This window comes from Pollicipes pollicipes, unplaced genomic scaffold, assembly GCF_011947565.3.
Source record: "Pollicipes pollicipes isolate AB1234 unplaced genomic scaffold, Ppol_2.1 Scaffold_3447;HRSCAF=4054_pilon_pilon_pilon, whole genome shotgun sequence".
NCBI classification, from domain to species: Eukaryota; Metazoa; Arthropoda; class Thecostraca; order Pollicipedomorpha; family Pollicipedidae; genus Pollicipes; species Pollicipes pollicipes.
The window spans coordinates 31,763,453-31,784,189 of record NW_023596297.1 but is presented as its reverse complement, the minus strand read 5'-3'; the positions used below and the strand labels follow the sequence as shown (position 1 = coordinate 31,784,189).

Sequence of the window (20,737 nt, the reverse complement as noted above, 5' to 3'; positions counted from 1 at the left end):
GATAGTCCAGTTCTTAAAGATGCTTTTCAAAAGAGCAAATCGTACTGCATGCTTCATGGTGCTAGGGATGGGATTTTGAAATAAATCAAAAGGATGTTGGAAGAAAAAGAGCGTTTGCCCGGAGAATGTGTGATAAGCCAAATTATAGCCTTGTGCTGCACTCGATCGTACTCACAATGTATGGGAATTAGCCGCGCCCATCCGGACCACGCTACAATATTGTAAAACTGATCTCACGTTTTGCAAATACTCTGCCATCACTGCGCTTCGGTTGTTATTTTGACGTGCTAGTACCGACTTGGAAGGTTAGAGTAAGGAAACCAAGTGTTCGTTGCCTTTACTGAACGTGTCAGAGACATGTGACACGAAGGTTATTTTGGTATCCTGCGTTGCCCCAGGGTCTCGAAGTTTACACACATGTTCAAAACCCATTTCTATTGATTAAATACTCGTATGGACGGGGCATATCTGAGGGTCGTCGTGGATGTTTTACAGTTTACAGGGTGAGGCTCAGCCCCCATCTGATCGATCACGCCACCATTGATCGAGATCAATCTACAGCAGCAGGCCATCAGACGGGGACGTACTTTTGCGGGTAATTTTAACGTCAGAGCATAAAATAGAGCCAGATGCAATGGCGCACTAAATCGTTAATCAACAATGAAAAGGAGGGGGTCAAGGGTGATCTTGCGGCACGTCGGAGCCCCCAGTTTCCAATCGGAATTTTTTTCCGTTTTGGCGATAACTCTCTGGCGCCTGCCGGACAGACACAAGACACACCACTGATGTGCACGGTACCTCAGATGGTATGAGTGTCTTAGCTTGTGCCTTGGGAACTTATGGTTAACGCCCTGAAAGCACCGAATAATCAGTGTAAATAACATCCGTCTTTTCCGTCCGACATGGCCTCCCAGGCCGACTTCAGGTAAACACATAACTTCGTGCTGCACGAACGCCTAGGAATGAAACCATGCGAATGAAACCATGCAGCTCCACCTCATCAACTTATATGCCCACTTATTCTCCGCATCGCTTGTAGAGGCCGTGTCCAACCACATCTGGAGGCCGCGCCCTAACCACAGCGCAGAGCCGTCACTCCTGCCATCCGGCTGTCAGTGTTCCTGGGCGACCCCAGCCCGCCCTCATAAGTAACATCACAATTTACCTGACCACCCCGCTCGCGCCTGACGCGCCTGAGCGACGCATTAAGCCCAGATAGACCCAGCCCGGTGCGGTCCGGAGGGCGACTGCCTACACACGAGCTACCGACGGCGCCCGTGCCCTGATTCGGACCGCCCGTTCCAGGTCAGGTCAGGAGCGGTTAGTACAGACGGCGGGCGCGCTGTGTCCTGATTTGGACCGCCCGCTCCAGTCAGGTCACGAGCGGCCAATACGGGGGGACGGGCGCGCGTGCCCTGATCCGGACCGCCCGCTCGGTCAGGTCACGAGCGGCCAATACGGGCCGACGGCGCGCGTGCCCTGGTTCAGACCGCCCGCTCCAGGTCGGGTCAGGAGCGGGCAATACAGGCCGGTGGGCGCCCGTGCCGCCCGCCGCGGCACGTCTGCGATGGACAGGCGCAATCGGCCGTGGAGCCGACCGCCGCCGACGCGTATTGATAGAGCCGTGTGAAGCAACGACGGCCTTTTTCTGACGCGCGGCTGGCAGGCGGGTCACATACCGAGCGTCACGCCAAGAGACTCATGGGAGGTCTCAGCGGAGCGCTCGGGTTCTCAGAGATCGACGACAGGACTCTTCCAAGCTTGTCGATGGTATCCGACGTGGATGACCTCGAGCGCGTCTTTTCAGAAAGTTGTTTGGAGGTGGAACACGTTGCGTTGTACTGCTCTTTCACTTATATCTGGCCTTTGATTTGCATAAGAACGTAAGAGTCAATATTCAGCTAGGCCGGGCGCCAGGCACGTCAATATTCAGGCCCTACGCCGTTATATTATCATGAATGAGGTACGAGGTGCCTAAGAAACGTAATCAAACTCTCCTGTTGATAGAATAGTCGTTTCGTCGGGATTGTCGTGAATTTGTGACATTTTTTTAGTCTGGGCCATCGCTGAAGTAGCCATGGTCGTGACTTGATCATCCTGATATGATTGTATGCGTGTTCGTAACAGCTTAAGCCATGCAAGTACCATCTAGCGGCCGAGTAGAAAATGCGTTCAGACCTGTGACAGACTGGTATGTTTGAAAAAAGTTTTTTTTTTTGCTTTTTCGGGCAATATTTTCGTACACATGGCCCTCAAACTCGCTATTCAGGACGATGTCGTGAGTTCATAGATCACACGCATTATAATTGGAATGCAAAGCACTAATATACGGAGGTAGTCCGACTTCCCGTGTGGAAATTTTCATGAGTTTGGGGCTTCTCTAGCGTTTTGTTAACTTTGATGTGACGCTTACGGTATGGTGCAAAATGTTAACCTCAAATTCGATTCGACCCACATTTTTTTCATCTTACATCTACCTTACTATCTACTACCTTACATCAACGCCTGAGATTTGTAGGTTTACAGAGCATCTCCCGGTTTCTCGTTTACGAGAAAATGGGACAACAAAATTCCGAGCGGACCACCAACACGAGCGTCAAGTTACTCGAAGTACATCATGAGTTTCATGGCTGAAGCCAGCTGTGTTGCTTGCTGACACTCTGTGTGACACTCAAGCTGTGTCTGTCCCAGTTTCAGCGGGGCCGCAGTTTGCCGGCCAGTGACGAGTACGACTCGCCCGAGGTCGAATCCGACTCGGCCAGCGACCCGGGACTGGTGCGGTCCTCGTCCCTGCACCGCGGCCAGCGCTCCTTCCACAGAGGTAACCGCCGACGCCGTGCGAGTGAGCTCCGCAAGAAGCCGGCCGGCCATGTCGCCCCGTCCCCGGCCGCTGCTCCACAACTGACATGAATGCGGCCCGCGCTTCTCAAGCCGCTTGGAACGATCGCCATTTGTTTGCTCGTTTTGCCCGCATTCCGCCGCGTCTGTGCGCCGGCCGGTGCCCGCGGCTCGCTGCATGCCTGCTGGCAGCAGAGGTTTCGCCATGTCTGAAAGTGCGCTGCGCCCGGCTAGATGTGCGCACTCTGAACGGGATGGCCTTTCGAACGGCCGACGAAATCGTCCAGGTAGCGACGGACGCCCTGTTCCGATTCACCACGTGAAAGTCACGGAGTTAATGAGACAGGGTTGAGAGCACCCGGCCGGTCGGGCATGCGCCACCACAATGGTCCAGTTTTTGTCGGGGATTGCTCGGTTTACGACATTATGACTGTGAGGTTATTAACTGGCTCGCCGGCTTGGGGGTGAGCGCAGATGCTATACGACTGGCTGCTATGCGTCTGTTTTTATTCTCGCAAGGCAGTAAAAGATGCCCGGACTGACGGTTGTAGAAATACCGCAGTGCGGCATCTGTTGCAGCATCACCAAGTAAATCTGAGTGCCTTTTAACTACCACCGATCGCTATAAGGTATTATTAAGTTAATGACTTGTCGTGAAAGCGTCCAAACGCTCATGTATGTGGGTACACATTACAGTGCCTAGTAATTGTGTCAAAAAGCGATTAGCCCATTCCTTACAGCGTTATTGTCCACTGGGTTTGAAATATGATGATTTTTATTAAAGTGATCACGAACAGGACGGGTTGTGTACCGAGTACAGTTGTTTTTGGGCATATGGCCTTTTCCGTGTTTCGAAATGGTGTGGCAAGTCAGGAGAAGTTGTGGAACACCTCGAACAAATTGATTCCTTAGTTAAGGATCGGCTGAAAGATCACACATGAGCTCTGTATTATACCAACAGTTACGAAATTTTACGTTCGAATTTTAACCTAAAAGGGAGCAAACCACACCCTTTCCATATATACAAGACGTTCTATTTGTAAATGGACCACAGGCATTTAACTCATTATGTCTTCCTGCACTAACAAGCACAAAGTCGTCTGGACAACGCTGCACCATAGCTAATTACCCGTAACTTATAAAACAATGCACGATTCTATGCTTACGATACTCGCACGGCAAAGCTCGAGAGGCTTTTCCAGAAGATAGCTGGATTTTGCCGCTGCTAATGCTTAGATTGGCTGCTTTCGGAATTCCGACAGAGTCTCTGACATCCGTTGCAGACACCGCAACCTCCGTGGCTAAGATAGAGGGCATTGAAGCGATATTGCAGGGGAACTGTGTGATACCCATGATACTTTCTTTTTGCTCTGATGGAGCTGAGTATTGTTCCTACCTGCTGGTAAGTTGATGGTCGTTTAAATTGCCGCGGTTATTAAAATGTCAGTTTTACGCAGATGTGATGCTGGTCAGTTTGCGGAACATCAATCCAGGCATGTGGTCAGGAAGTCCCCTCGGGAGAAGGAAAATGTTCCCCGAACAACTGCAAACGTAGACAGATTTCTTGTGCCCAGGATCTACTGTAAGCCTTTTGGCCCAGGGAAGGGGGTGGGGGGGGGGGGGGGGGGTCCAGATCCCCTTCGCCACGTCCATGTAATACTGTGGTGTCTGTGGAGAATCTCCCACGTGTCAGGGAATGCCTGAGTCCTGATTTGCGATGGCATCTGTAGGGCTTCAGTCTGGGAAAGTTTGCAGAACCCCTGAACAATTTGTAGATATTGGTTAGACACAAGTTGCTTTTGAAGCTGCTTTAAAGGTTCCATTACGAAACCGCATAGTGAATAGACAATGTCACAGCTTACAAATATAACTCTGCCAATTGTCATCTTAACCTGGCTTCACTTGTTATCTATTTCACAAAGGTGACACAACCTGAGCGACTGCCTGATAAGTGAAACAAGCAGGCATGTAAATGTATCGATATATTATAACAAACTGACGGCAGAGCAGCGTCATTTTAGGCCTCCGGGGCGCAATGTATCCACAAAGTAAAGGGCACCCTAAACATGCACGAATGTACTTCTCGGCTACCAGTTTGCCGCATTGTCACAGCAGTATGTCTTGCGTCGGCGACCGCCAAAGTCAGTATTATGTGCGGCTATTATTTGCGGTGCTGGCGGTCGCCAACGCAAAGCTGAAGAGTTTCATTCCTGCCGAGGTGTGTGACGGGCCTCTGTACTCACAGATCGTCCCCGCGTTCCAATCTCATCCTTTTTCTTGTCAGACGTCAGGTGTTCTAACATGGTGCTTGGTCGTAACCGTTTCTTATGAGAAGAGGATGCCATGTCGCGGTACGCGCCACAATATTCAAGTGCAGTGTGTAAGTTTCTGTGGGACAAGATTTGAATGCGTGGGTCACAATGCCGCAATGCGTTTTGGTCGGAACCTATCGCTGGCGTGAGTGCATTCTTTCGATGATCGTGACTTATCGCATCCAAAACTATCGGCGATTGTCTCGCAATAATACGTATAAGAACTGCTGAGGAAACATTGCCCAAATTTGTGAAATTTCACATTAAATGGACGGACATGAACAAGCATGCATCATAAATCCCTGATCAAATCCCTGATCCCTAAAAGAACGTGGTGACGCGTAGCAAAACACATTGGACGCATATGGAAACTTGCAGCAAGTCAGCATGAGCTGGATCCAAACAGTCGTATCAGACCAAATAAACCATATGTACTGATTTCTTTAAAATCAACTTCTTTAGCAGAATATCATACAGTCTGAGCAAGCCCGAAAACGCACAATAGATCGCATAACACGTGGATTGTGTCATTCACTCGCCCGCAAAAGTGCATTTAATTTCGCATTGCACGCCATTCTTCCCGTTTCACTTTTGAGTCGATCTCACGGAATCATCAGTCTCTTTTCAGTACGCCAGGTGCATCGTAATGCATTTTCAGGTGGGTGTGACTCGTTTCTATCCGCCAGATATGTCACGGTGCGCCGAGTCTTCCAGCTCCTCCTGCCAGGTGTCTCCTGACGTCAGGTCAAGGTCATTCTCCGTCAAACGCACCAAACGGAAGAGGTCAGTACGCAGACTAACATTCGGGCGCTGATGACACCCATCACTGACAGTGATGAAAACATTTCTTTTGAGAATAGTCATGTGCCGTTGCGATGCGACGGCTCCGTCAATGGTGAGATGAGGTAACTGCTGTCAGAGGTAAGTAGCCTCGTTTGCCGCCGCTGAGGTGACTGGTCAGTATAGCACAGCCGACCGTATCTGGTCCAGGTCATTAGGCCGGCCGGCACCGATTGCGTGACCCCGGTGATAGCCGCGGTGGCGACATCGTGGTCCGCCCAGCCGAACCAGGGCATCAGGACCACTCGAACACGGAGTCGGGGTCCAGGTCGCCCCAGTGAATTAGGAGGTATCGTGCTGACGTCATCGTGGACGTGGCGGTGGCGTTCTGAAATGCAGTCCGTTCACACCCGAACCTTGGTTCCTCGAGGTGTCTGCCGAATCTCCTTCGAACCCCTAGAACCCAAAGTTTGCATGCGCAGGGAGGGCCGTTCCTCGCGGTGTACCAAGTCGTAACCCTTGGCAATTGTAATCGTGGCCTCCACCCACTCCCCACATTGCCCAGCTCGCTTCCGTATCCGATGTCGCTCCAGTGTGGGGACGCCGTGCCGCCCGCGCTGGCTCGGCGCCAGATGCGCAGTTGCTGCATTCACCACGCGCCCCACATCGCCAGAGCGCTGGCCAGTGGACGCAAGCGGGCCGCCACCAGCGAGCTTCGCCAGCACGTGCGCGTGGTGGTTGAAGACGCGGTGCCGCCGTTCAGGGCTGAGCTGTCGGTCTCTGGTGTGGTCGATGCCAGTGTCCCGGTCTGGTGGGCGGCGTGTCCAGGATGTTCCACTGTCCGCCACGTCACATCTACTGCTTGCCAGCCCGGACACCGGCGTTCCACCCTGCCTTTGAAACCGTGCCGGGCGCGTGGGATAACTGAGCAGCAGTCACGCTGTGCTAAAGGGCTTTGCGGTGTTAAAGCGTTGGCGCTCGCCGTTAACAAGAAGTCGGATGTCCGCCTCCGTGGCTCAGTCGGTTAGAACGCCTACCTCCCAACCCACCCGTGGGAGGAGAGGGGGGGGGGGGGGGTCAGTGGAGCGGACCGTGCCGAGCACCGCGGCACGTTACACTTTCGCCACACAATGCCGTTGCCGTTGCTCTGGAATTTCGCAATCGGATGGTAGGGCTAAATCGCATACAAGCGCTGCTCGTCTCAGCGCTGGTCCCAGAAATCGATCCAATCAAAAAGTTGTGAATATTAATAAAGGAATGAAACGTGACCGGTGGCGCGGCGCGGGCCGGCCACGGAGAGCTGCCGAGGTTCCGGTTTGGCACGCGTACTATCGCTCCGCGCGACCGCCAGCAATATGCACAGCGATGTGCAAGGCCGCGTGGGCTCACAACCTGCTGCTGAAACTGTCCACGTGGCCAGTGATGTGCAACGCCATCCCGTCGCCCCGGACGGGAGAACGCAGCGGGTGCGCCTGTCTGACCGCGAGGACCGGACAGTGGCGTTGTTACTCCTTCATACCAAGAGGAATTGATAGTGGCGTTGCTTCTTTGCCATGCCCTCCTGTCTTCTCAATACAGCATGCATGCTGCTCTGTTTCCGATCTCCCCGATCTGTCCGATTGTCCGATCTGGGATCGGACAATCTGACGACGGGACCCATTAACGTAATTTGAAATGCGGACCCCAAGTTCTGTTCGCCCACGATAGCAATGTCGCACGTACACGTACTACGCAAGTTGCATGGCGTGGTATCCCACTTATCGTGTTCGTTATGACCTTTATCTGTTCACTGACCGGTCGTCACATTTCCACGGGTATAAAGACGCCATGTTTTCGGTAAGCTTTGAAGAAATTGTGTAACACGCTAGTGACCCATGATTTTCCACTTTATTGTAATCGATGCATTTCAACGTCTGCGTCGATGGACGCTCCTGGAATCATCAGAATCTATCCATAGTCTCCCAGGAGCCATCAGCAATGCACCTATACTCCCATGGTTGCGCATCAGGTTGCGCATCAAATGCATACGCAATGAACTGGATGGCTCAGCATCTCATGTAATGCAACTCCATCGATTGCGCTGCAGTCGCAAGAACGTCCGGTCATGCAGGATATCTTCATCAAGAGACTGTCACATGCGTTATGGCTGAGCATCTATAACACCGGCTTGTAGCGTGTGCCATGGACGCCATATCGAGCCCTATGTCTGCCTCTCTTTCGCTACAAATGAAGCAACACCTGGTGTTCAAGCCGCCAGATTTACTGCGCGCTATACCAGCACCCGATGACTGCCGTTTATCACCTAGCCGTTTCCTCACTGGGCCGTCATGGGCCGCTCACGATATTCATCTGGAGCGCCCGGCCAGCTCTGGCCGACAAGTCCGGGGCGGTGTCGGTTACGAGGCGCGAGCAGCGCGGCGGCGGTGGTGGCGCCTCGGTCCACTGATCTCCACTCCCGGCCTCTCGCTGGGCGGCGATCTTCCGGCCGTCCAGTCCGGGACGGACGGTCCGAGACGGACGGCAGTCCGGCAGTCCAATCAGTCCGGCAGTGCGGTCAGTCAGGCGCTGCGGGACGGCCGGCGCCCGCGTCTCGCATGGCCCGTGCGTGGCCTCCGTGACGCGCCCCACACGACCGTTACGGCGGGTGACCTCCGCCCGCAGCGGTGTGCCGCCGCGCCGGCCGAGCACGAGCGGGTCTGAGACGGGGCGCCGGCGCCACGTCCGAGCACGAACGGGCCTGAGACGGGGCGCCGGCGCCACGTCCGAACACGAGCGGGGCTGAGACGGGGCGCCGGCACCACGTCGGAGCACGAGCGGGTCTGAGACGGGGCGCCGGCACCACGTCCGAGCACGAGCGAGTTTGAGACGGGGCGCCGGCGCCACGTCCGAGCACGAGCGGGTCTGAGGCGGGGCGCCGGCACCACATCCGAACACGAGCGGAAGTGAGACGGGGCGCTGGCACCACATCCGAGCACGAGCGGGTTTGGGACGGGGCGCCGGCACCCCGTCCGAGCACGAGCGGGTCTGAGGCGAGGTGCCGGCACCACGTCCGAGCACGAGCGGGTCTGAGACGGGGCGCCGGCGCCACGTCCGAGCACGGGCAGGTCTGAGGCGGGGCGCCGGCGCCACATCCGAACACGAGCGGGTCTGAGGTGGGGCGCCGGCACCACGTCCGAGCACGAGTGGGTCTGAGGCGGGGCGCCGGCACCACGTCCGAGCGCGGGGCGCCGCCGCCTGACAGAGCGGCGCGCCGACGCCACCGTGTCGGCTCAGCCAGCGGGGCGGTGCGTGGGAGTACGCCGCCGCCGCGTGGGCCTTCGGCAGGTGGCCGTGCGTGACAGACGGGATTGGCTCTCTGCGGGGCACCGGCAGGTGACGCCGCTCCACTGCCGGGCGACCGCGCTCCCTCTCTCGCCCGCGCTCACGGCTCGCCGGCGCCGCCGGTGGACGGGGTGTGATCGGCCGTCGGAGCTGCGGCGTCCCGTCACGCCGGGCCCGACGCCGTTGCCCAACGGGCGGTCGCGGCTCGGCGGCCGCCGCCGGACCGATGGCTGGGAATTCCGGCAGTAAACGCTGCTGTCGCGTGTGTGACCCGACCGTCCCGCCAACTCGGCCGCCGCCGCCCCACACAACCCCCACTCCTGCTGCGACATGACGACAGATCGGCGCACCTCGAGCAGCAGGGCGGGGGGGGGGGGGGGGAAGGCTGGGGGCGGGATGGTGTCCGCTGGTAACGAGGCTGCGAACTGAGAACGGTTATCTGCCGACAGCAACTCGACTGGTCAGACTCGTCGTGATCGAAACGGCTTGCTCTTGTGTTTTGACTTGCACTCAAGCTCACCCGTTTTTAATACGATACCCCACTTTTCCTATGTAGACAGCTGATGTTTTTGCACCTTCGGTTTTTGCGTTTGTCTTGTTCCAGAAGCTGGCCACAAACGCCGCCGCGAAACGCACGAAATCGGCCCTGCGGGGGCAATTAATTTGATTATAGTAGAGCTAGCCGCCTGAGTGGCACCCAATGGATTGTTGGGTTGATGCTGCAATTTGTTAGATGTGCAAACAGCCCGATGGTGAATTTAATAGCCCATGCTCCGGGGTACAGCGGTGTTCTGTAGTTATGTTCACTGAAGCGGGGCGAACGGCGTGTTTTGAGCCACTTAATTCCACTTGCAACGCCCACCCATGCCGCTCAGATGAGTTCCCTGGGGGACCTGTTACTAAATTTGATGGTCTCGTTTTTGTCCACTTTTTCATTTTCTCGGACTCGCACCTGTCACGCGACCTGGCTTGACGTCAAAAGAGCTCCCTGAAATTGTGTTATCCTCATTACAGTGGTTGATTGTGGGACAATTACTAAGGTAACAGTCATTGATGATGGTTGTTTCGTGCGCAGATGATGGTTGTTTCGTGCGCAGCATTTCCGTTTGTGTAAGATCGATGCATGGTTCAATGTCATGGAACCGAAACCCTTCACCTGACAGCAATAGTCAAAACTTGCCTTTCCGTCCTGGGCGCGATGGCAGTTTGAAATCAGATAACTGCTCTGTTTCCATACTGATTGATTAATTGTGAGTGAAAAACACCCTGAAAGCGTGGTTGTTTTAAGCGTGATAGACATCATCAGCTGAGAGGTGTTCGCGTTTCCACCAGCTGACTGCACCGCACATGGCCACTTCCGCTTTGTTTTTCTGATGTGTGATTGTGTGGGCCAGCCAGCGTGATGCATCGGTTACGACACAGTATTATGGAGTCACGCCGTTCTGTGAGCGGAATGATAAATTACGTTACGCATTATCCGCTGCCATTTTCTCGACATTTTATGCTGCTTTTCCCATGGCGTCTGGCTTTTTAATAGATAGTTTAGTGCAGTACTTTAACTGCAGGGAAATTACGACACCTCAATATTAACTCACCGCAAAAAGTTGTGTACGTACTCGATACACCAGGTCAACATTCCCCTCGGAGTTTCATTTTCACTCGCTATCCGGCGATCTTCCCGTAAGACATCTCGCCTGCTATTCGCCGTCACATACTGAAACGATCCCCGTGCGTGCAAATCTCCAGCCCTTCTCCTCTAATTACGTCAGCACCTTTCGCTCCTGGCCCGTCGCCCTCGGGACGTGTCGTCGTGTCGGTGCCAACCTGTTCGTGACGTCACGGAGCCCTCCGAGACGCTCTCCCGCCCGCGGCCGCGCTCCGTCTCGATGCGGCTGATTGGACCCTGTTGGACCCGCCCAGGGTCAGAGGTCACGCCGCCGCGGGCGATGGCTCAATTGGCGTGGCGCGCGCGCGCTTTTGACGGTCGACTCCAGCTATTGTGACACTCGCGGAGAGCTACTACGCACGCCGGCTGAAGCTGAGTTATGGCCAATTTAAGCGTCATTTTGGCCTAAACGCAGCCTGCACTAAAGCTCTCCCGATGCCTGACGATGACGTGGTGATGAAACGGGCCAACCCAGTGTAGTCGCTTGAGAAGTACCCTGCTCCAGGCTGTGTGATCGAGCATTTGCACATCTTCCATCTTGGATTGTATCTTTGCTGTGCAGTGACAGTACCAACAATGGATCTGAACTTCGTGGGTCAGGACTGTAAGGCTCGCGCGCGGCGGGTGATTTTGGCGTTGTGATGGAAATAGATATAGTACACGCGCGGTGACTCACAACAGATGAGGTAAACCAGTGAGCATTACGATAGTGAAGAGCGGCTCCGCGTCAGCCGCCATCCTCACGATGGCCCCGCCCTGACCACCCTTCACAACAGTCAGACCCGGATCTGTTGTCCTCTCTCCAGTGACCCCGTCCCCCGAGCCGGGCGCCGACAGCCGCGACTGCTTCTCATCATCCGTCACTGCGCTGTATGGAAGCCCTCCAGATCACCCCCATATCGGTACAGGAGTGAAGTAACGGCCGTGGTCGGTCACGTGTCCACTCTAGGCCACCAACCTGCCGGCCCGAGCCCGTTCACAGTGACAGCCGTGGTCGGTCCACGTGCATCTCTGCGCGGCCTGCGCCTCCCTCTCCACCTCAGTTCCGACGCGCACGCCAGCTGCGGTCAGCACCGCGACAGCCACGGTCCGCCGCCATGTCCCCGCCGATGTCCGCCGCCGCCCGCGGAGCCGGTGATTGACGGTCGTGTGTGGTCCGCAGGCGCCGCGCTCGCACGCCCGTGCTGATGCCGCCGTCACCCGAGTACGGCACGGCCGCCGTCGGCCGCGGTCGGCCGCCCGCCGCCGCCGACGCCCGCCTGCTGCACCAGCTGCAGCTGCAGCAGGAGCTGCTGCAGCCGCGGCCGGCCGGCGACGGCGAGCTGGAGCTGCGCGCCCTAGCGCACCGCATCAAGGGCCAGGACTTCAGCATCAACGTGTGAGGCCGCTGCTGGTGGCCGCCAGCAGACAGCCGGGGTGCACGCCTCGACGTCCGTGGGCGCATCGGATGGTCCAGGACTCGACACCGGCGCCTGGGGGCACATCTGGTGAGCGGCGACTTCAGGATGGATGTCTGATGTGGCCAGCCGCTAACCAGGACGTCAACGCCAGCGTCGGCGAGATCAACAGGCAGCAGCGGATACGAGTCGGGGTGGGTCAGGACCTCAGCACCAGCTTCCGATGGCTCCGAGCCTCCAGGGCTTCGGGACTGCCGTCTGATCCAGGCTCATGCCGCGAGTCCAGGCGGGACGGACAGGGATGAAGACAGCTGGCGTCGCGACAGATGTTCCGCTTCGGCGCGCGGGAGCGTCGGTTGACTAGTCAGGCTTCAGCACCGACGTGTGATGCATTGTCTAGAAGTGTTGTAGTGCTCTGGTTTTGCACCGTGAGAACTCGAGGCTTCAAGGGACGCAAACTCGTCCCTTATTGGATGTGTTAATGTGTGACAGATGACTGCGGGCAGCGCAATCTCGTGATGATTGGACAGGTTTCCGAGTGTGGGCGGACACTAGAGCTTGTCTCCGAGTGAACACCGGCGCACGTGAGATGTTCATACTGCGCTTATTCGGTTACCAAGTGGAAATATAACGCTACTTACTCAGAGACCGGTGTGACGCTCGTGGCTTCGGAGTGGCTGTGGCTTTGGTCCCAATATAGATAGGACAGCGCCGAGTCAGAGTCCAACCCATTTCTTCGTGAAAATATTCTGTCCTCATGTGGGCTTGACGGACCACGACCGGACGTGCACCACGGCGACGGAGTGGAACAAAACAGCTCGGGTGAGGTTATCACGTCTTTCTAATTACATCACCACCTGCAAACTTGGCGTCTTAGCAGATTAGCAGCGGGCACACGGATAGTTACGCTTATTACGTATTGCATCACGACGGGGGACCCTAACTTCGGCTGGCGTGGGCGAGCATTTTAGACGGGCGAGAGTATCTGGCATATGGCCAGGCCATTTATGCTACCGGCCTGCGAAGCGGCGACCGTAATGTAATGCAAAACATCTTCTATTTTAAGCTATTTTTAGACTTTTGAGGAGTTACGACGATCATAGTGGTGTATCAGTACAGCATCGCGAGTAACGATTGGTGTGGAGACTGGACAGAGTGGAGCACAATATATACATATATATATATATATATATATATATATATATATATATATATCCTGACCAGCTACATCCACGCAAAATGTGCCTTTGAGTTGCCTGGGGTGAAAAGTCGTCCTCGTCACACCGGTAACTAAACCTATGTGTTATATCTACCAACACGCTTAGAATAGGCACTTGAGCCCAATACACTGCAGGTAATGGGATGTGCTAACGCGGGCAGCTCACTTATAATTGTACCGCTAATGATTTAGAAGGCAAGATCACCACCAATAAATGTCAATTTTGTTTGATAGAGACCTCAACTCAGACTCCTTATGTTCCGTCAGTTAACAGCGAAAGATCACCACCAATAAATGTCAATTTTGTTTGATAGAGACCTCAACTCAGACTGCTCATTTTCCCTCAGTTAACAACAAACGAGAGTGACAATCGTCCTGAAATATGGGAGCAGGGTCTGAGTGAAGGAGTTAGACAATAACCTGCATCATGTACGTACTCGCCGCTTCGATCGGACGCCATCACTGGGACCCAGACGGAGTGCGCTCCATGGCTTAACTGTCAGTATTTCCGATATTAAAGCCTTTTGTATCAGTTGTCGTAGCCCTTCCCTCCTGCTGTGCTGTGGGCTGATTACTACTATAATTACTCTCATTATTTGCGGTGAAACAATTATGTCGGTTTAATTCTGCCAGAAATGAGCTCATGACTTGTAGGCAGCCTTGCTGAATAGGTATCATAGGTACCAGCTAACTCCCTACTGCATCGGGATACCAACATTCGCATTCCTTTCCTCACTTTCGTCGGAGGACTCCCAGGTGCGTCTGGTCCTGCCCCACCATCACCCACTCCCTAATCTCATAGCCCTTGATGATCACTAATGGTCGAAAGCTTCTAATAAAAAACCAGCTGAGGTCTATGACTTAAGGTTAGCGTCTTTACAGCGGCCTTGCTTTGACGAGCTCTCCAGCAGCAATTGTGTAGTGAAACACGGGGTTCGATATCAATGAGGCGTTGCATAACTTACAACAAATAAGACAAATTGATATTGGGTCCATGCCTCTCAATCGGGTCCACTTAGTGCGAGCAGGACACCCAACAAAAGGCCACTCCTTCGTCTCTAGCCCCAGAGTACGCTGTTTACCGCGTTGCAAGTCATGTAACTTTCGGTTCATGACATCCCAAACCGACCACAATTAGAAATAACCGCGCAGCCACACTTTATCCAGGCCCGTGTGAGTTTCCCAGACAAGCATCACGCTTACACAAGGCCGGAAGCCTTCTCTCCTCTGCAAGGCGCCGAGCATGCACCCCCGCGCGGGTCCATCCGCGCTCTAAAGCGCTCGTCAAATTACGCTGCCGCGTCCATAAACACGAGTGGGGTCACTTTGGCCCGCCGTTAATTGAAAACCGATGACTTCACCGTCAGCCGAAATGGCCGCTGGCGGGCAAATGGCGCGTGAGCAGCGGCACTGGGCCGGCTCGGAGGAGCGCAACTCGCCGCTGCCGCACTGAAAGGCTAGGGCGGCGCTGCCGACCTGGTGCCGCTAAACTGCTCTCTGCGGCCGACGGGAGTTGCTGACTAACGCTTTTAGTCACGCGCTGAGGCTTGCTAGTTGCATGATGCAACGTTCCACGTGCGTGCTTCACACGGGTAATCGGTAGCTGGCAAACTTTGGTGTGTGGCTTTTTTGCTTTTATTACAAAATTACTTTGTACAGGAGTAAATATGACATAAAAATTAAACGCACGTGATACCTATTTGAGCGGGCAATCAGCTGATCTTTATCGTCGAATTAGACAACACGGAACCCAGATATCGTTTCATGAACGACGCCTGAGCGTATCACACTGGACCGTCACAAACAGCATATGAATACATGACCCCCGCTACAAATAAGCAACACGCACGTGGAGGTCACGGGACGACTGGTCCGACCAGCGGACGATTTCGACCCCGCGCTCCGGTCAACAACAGCACAGTATCACAGCATGGGAATTCGCGCTCCTTAACCTAATGACTTAGTCTAAGTGAGCTGACTCGTCTGTCGATGGCTGGGTGGACTCCACTGCTCCGGTGGCCTAGTACTGGCTGCGTGGCGGCTCCGGGTACCCCTGCTGCTCGCACTTGGTCACCGTCTGGTAGCGCTTCTGGGTGCGGGTCACCGCCACCGTCTGGTACTGCTTCTGCGTGATCGTGTTGGTGATGTACTGCAGCTGGGGCACGTTCTGCGTCTTGGTCTGCACCACGTTGTACTGGTTGGTGGCGTACTGGGTCTGGTACTGCGTCTGGTACTCGGTGGCTACGGAGGTCTGGATCTGCAACCAGGCGGAGCGTTAGAACATGAACGTTTTGAGCGGGCACTCGGAGCTTTTCAGCGCGCGTCGATCATCAACATGTGCTAGTGACACTCAGCAGGACCGCAATCGAAGCCCAACTCGTGTACCGTGGAGCAAATTTCGAGCATGAACCCCAGCTACAGCTATCACTCCAGATGGGCCCTTTAGCAGCCGAACACCGCAGCATACGAGAATCCTTATTCCGAACGTCAGTTCCAGACAAAACGCCTGGACTCCTGACCCCCTGAGTGATCTCCTTTAACTCCGAATGCCGCGTGTTACCTCTGAGTGATCTACGCTGCCTCTGCGGGATCAGCGATCTGTGCGGTGACCCCTGTGACCCACCTGCGGCACGCGCTGCACGCTGGTTACAGTGACGGCGACGGGGTACTGCTGCGCCTGGGTCTGCGTCAGGTGGTCCGTCTCCGTCACCGTCACGTGCTCGTCCTCAGTGAAGATGAGCGTCGAAGTGATGGTGTCCACGCGCGGGATGACCACCGTGTTGGTGCGATACGCGATCTTGGTCTCCTCCTGGTACTCGGACCCGCCGCCGCGCGTCGTCGTCTCGAGCTGCACCACCGTGTGCGGGTAGTAGTCGGTCTCCGTCACGTACTTGTAGAGCGTGGTCGGCAGGTACTCGGTGCGCGTGTCGTACACGGTCACCGGGATCACCGCCTTGGTCCAGGTCAGGATGTACTTGGTCTGGTCACGGCACTTGCCGCCGCCGCTCAGGCCGCCGCCGAAGCCGCCGCCGAAGCCGCCGCCGAAGCCGGCTCCGAAGGAAGCATCCACGCCGCCACCGGACGGGCCGGACGGACCGCTGTAGCCGGACGGCCCGGACGGAGCCGGACCGGACGGTGCGAAACCGCCGTCGTAGCCGGTGGATGGCGCCGGCCCGCTGGGCGCGCCGTAGCCCACCTGGCGCTTCTCCACCTCCTTGGCGGTGGCCGCCACCACCAGGCACACCAGAGCAATGTGTCGCAGCATCTGAGGAGCAGCGGACAAGTCAGACACCCAGGAACAGTGTGTCAATTGAAGAACACTGGATGCGTTAAACACACGGGAGCAATGTGATGTAGCACCTGCGGAAAAGCAGACACGGTAAGGCTTCGGACAGTGACGTCAGTGAAAGGACTGCTGAAGGGCTGGGAAGGCCGGCGGAATTTACATTCGGCGGTCAGCAGTGCGCGGAGAAAAATGCCCCGTGGGAGCAATGCTGTACAGACGCATTTATGCGTAATGACGGAAAATGTGTGCCCGCGTAGTTTACGATGCATGCAGACTGTGATTTGCTCGAATGTGCAGAAGGCATGAAAATTGTGCAACCTAGCTATGTTGGAATAGCGGTGCCAGACGAGAAGGATCATTTCGTATGTACGAAACGACAAACAGATGACGTGATTTTGAACAAACCATAGCATAGTGAATAACGATAGCAGTGAAATTGCGGTCTTTCAATCAGTTTTCAAAACAACGTTATGACAAAAAAAGTGAATCCTATTTCAGCCAAAAAACGAGTTGCTCTGACATCCTTTAAATCAATATTGTCAGACCGTTTCGTCGACGTATTGATCTGAGAAAGGTCAAGGGGCAGCGGGAGCACACGCCCGTTCGCGGCAAGTCACGGCGAGTCATATTATGCAACCTCTCTCCGAGAACTTCCGCCAAGAATTTCTCTAACATAGCAGGTGGATACATTTCACCCGGAGTGTTGTGATAAAGCCGCTGAGCGCCATTTCGTGATGCAACCGGCGCTGTGCAGTTGGCCGCCCGACTTTCTCTCCGGGCGAGGCGTGGCTGACTGGCGCATCGGAGCCGGGCGTAGGCCGGAACAATGGCCACAGGGGTCGACGCGACCGGCGGCCGACCGGCGATGACGGGCGGCAGGGCGCCGCCAGCCGGGCGCTCGCCGCGGGCCGCGCGCCGGGCGAGGGCGGCCAGGGCCCGACCGCGAGCCGTCGCGCGCTCCGCGTGAGGACGAGCTGATCGCGATCGGGTGTGGAGGAGGGAGGTGGCTGGTGGAGACAGCGGAAGCGAACGGAAAGCTCACGACGTAGCGTGAAATGGGTCAGCTGCGGGAAATAAACCCCGGTGTACTACCGGGACATCACGACCTCCGGTCGGCTCGCCGCCGACTGCCGCCCCGCGTGGCGGCGAAGGCCGCACTGACAGCGACGGGTCACCGTCTTACGCGTCGCGGGCGGACGGCAAAGATGCCGCTGATTGCCCCGGGATGGACGAGAGGCGGGCAGCGGCGCGCTCAACGAGAGGGAAAGACCGGGCCGTCACCTGGCCTGCGGCGAGGCCGGCGCGGCTGGACCTTCCGTGGCGCATCGACAAAGGGGCGATGGCGCGGCGCGATTTCGTTTGTGCGCAGTGGGACCGTGTAATTTTGAGAAATTTGGGCGGCAAGCGCAACGGTGCCTGATGTTCACGATACTCAGATTAGATGAAGTCGATCTGTTTGATGAAAATGTGCTGCGTCATCTAACGAGAAGTGACAGTGAGAAGAGAGAACGGAAAGATTGAGAGTGAAAGACTGCATCCAGGGGCGCGGAAAATAGACGGTCAGAAGGGGCTGAACCCATCAGCTTTCTTTAACTTAAACATTGCCCCTACGGACATTGGCTGGAAAGTAAAAATCAAAACTGTCTATGAGCTCCCGCCCTAACACAAATATTCTGCCTGTGTCTATCGCATAAACCTGATACCTCTAGCCGATCCACACTTAACACTTACCCATATCTGCGCCCTGAACAATGCAGGCTAACTATGACACGTTACGAATTATTTGTTCCCAACCACTAACTCAACACCGCTGGGTTTGTGTTTGAAATGACTTGAGCCTTTAGCTTCATCAGAAGCCAGCATTTAGCAAAGTGGCATGTACACCATTTATCTTCGCCCAGGTCGCTCAGCAGAAACTTTGATGCGACAGTAGTATTAGCGTTATTCCTCGGAAAAATCAGAAGAATGGACGTCTGGCTAGGCTGATGTTTCGGCCACATGCTTTTCTCGAACATCAACCTAACTATATCTCCATTCTCCTGAATTTTCCCAGGAATAAGGCTAACACTACTGTCTATCCATGTCACTAATGCTCTTCGCTAATGCACTGAACAACCTACGAAACTGCTGCTAGAAATGACGTAATGACAGCCAAGAATATGTAGATAAACGGTGAAGGCAGTAAAAGCATAAGGAAAAATGCAGCACAAAAGTTTAATTTTTTTAAGCTTGTAAGCCAGATACAAAAAATTAGGCGTATGACATGAAGCCAGCATCCAACAGTTGTTTGTCACAACGCCCCCTGCGCGCCCCAGTCCGGCAGTCCGTCCGAGCGGCCCTCTGCAGGGCCCTTGTCAGCGCCGCCGCCGCCGTCGGCCTGCGGGTCGGCGTCGGCGCCGAGCGGCCGATGCCGACTGCGTCGCCCGCTGGCCTCGGCTGCGCTCACCTTGGTCGAGTCAGCTCAGAGTACCGATCACCACTGATGCCTGGGCAGCGGCGGACGCCGGTTATATACGGCCACGCTGGTGGCGCCGCGGGGCTCGCGTCCGTGCCCTTTCCCCGCCGATCCAGGGCGACAACGGCCGGTCGTACGTCGGGCGGTCACTGCCGGTCACCGCCGGTCATCGCCGGTCACCGCTGGTCAACGGTCGTCTCGGTCAGCTCTGGCCACGGGAGTGGGGCGGGCAGCCACCGGGGACTCAGGCCTGCACGTGCTCGCTGACGGCCGCGTGTTATGACCATTGACGAGCCCATTGCTGGAGACGTAGAGGCAAACAAACGCGATGTACGAGCAGTGATAATTGACTTTAATGACACAACCCCTTTACTGACTGTGAAGGGCTTATGAACGATATAATGTGTTCAGCAAGACGAGCATTGCCACTTCAACATTGATAGATTGAAGTTATGCAAGTCACTAGATGTGTACTTAACATGCATCTGAACCAACTGTGATTGCTAAGTTGGTGACACCGAATCCGGTTATGCTTTGCAACCTCTGACATCGAAACTGCGATTCCTGAAATCGCGCCGTACCCGCCTCCTTCGCAAGACGTGAGCCGGTGTGAGGCGGAGTCAAATTGCAGTATATTCAGAGCGTGCCTATACGGCAACACGTCGCCCAGGCCCCTGTGCATCTGTTACCCTACTTATGTGGCAAAGGCGATGTACTATTTTTGCTGCCATAGATATCTGCATAATGGATATCGCTTTTCACATTTCTCAATCATAGCACTACGTTATAAGTTTTTTTTGTAATGCTTGACAGGGGCGCTGAATCTGCAACTATTTCCAAGTCGGCAAGCACATCACAAGGAAAATGGCAACTCCTCACAGTCTCCATCCTTTGTCATTAGCTGAGCGTTAGTTCTCTATATACTTCTGGCCTCGTAAGGTAGCGTTTGTGGGCTACTTCCAATACCTTTGCCGTGCTGTGGAACTCGCTCGCGCCGAGGATCGAGCACGCTGAGGGCCAGGCTGGGCGGAGATGCTTCGCTTCGGACCGTGTGGGTTATCGTGGAAGGGGAGCAAACGTCGGCACCGATGTCAGGTTGATGCGTGCAGCGTATGCAGAAATGAAAACAAGTCAGTGCTGACTGCACTGAAGTCAGGCCCAAACACACTCCGCTGACCATGAGCATGCCGGTATCAGACGCTTTTTAAGTCAATTTCAGTCTTTGGCAACCAGAATAGATCAGCATTTGGTGACACACCGTGGTGTTAGTGAATTAGACCCAATGTATGTTGAGTCAACACTAGCAGCAAGCAGACAAGGCAAGCAGGTAAGCAGGGTTTGCGCTATTTTCTAACCCTCCGGGGGTCTGGTCGCAATAATCGGACCAGGGCTCCCGCTGAGTGGGTTGGGCGGCAGTGGCCGGTCTCCATCCGTGTGCATGGCGGCTCAGATAAGAAGGCAGA

At 55.2% G+C, this 20,737-nt stretch overlaps 1 protein-coding gene and 1 long non-coding RNA gene across 2 annotated transcripts; one reads left to right on the top strand and one right to left on the bottom strand.

Moving 5' to 3' along the window:
• Positions 1 to 2,695: 2,695 nt before the first annotated feature.
• On the top strand, positions 2,696 to 12,153 carry LOC119092101 (uncharacterized). The gene is made up of 3 exons (XR_005093501.1): positions 2,696 to 2,821; positions 5,837 to 5,933; positions 12,080 to 12,153. It is a non-coding gene; the product is annotated as an uncharacterized LOC119092101 (long non-coding RNA).
• A 2,999-nt stretch (positions 12,154 to 15,152) lies between these two features.
• LOC119092717 (uncharacterized) lies at positions 15,153 to 19,298 on the bottom strand. Its single transcript, XM_037215694.1, has 3 exons — positions 19,266 to 19,298; positions 16,157 to 16,798; positions 15,153 to 15,790 (listed from the first exon to the last, which is right to left on the bottom strand). Exons 2-3 carry the CDS (start codon positions 16,796 to 16,798, stop codon positions 15,554 to 15,556), a joined length of 879 nt encoding a protein of 292 aa, XP_037071589.1. The 5' UTR covers positions 19,266 to 19,298; the 3' UTR covers positions 15,153 to 15,553.
• Between the last annotated feature and the right edge of the window lie 1,439 nt (positions 19,299 to 20,737).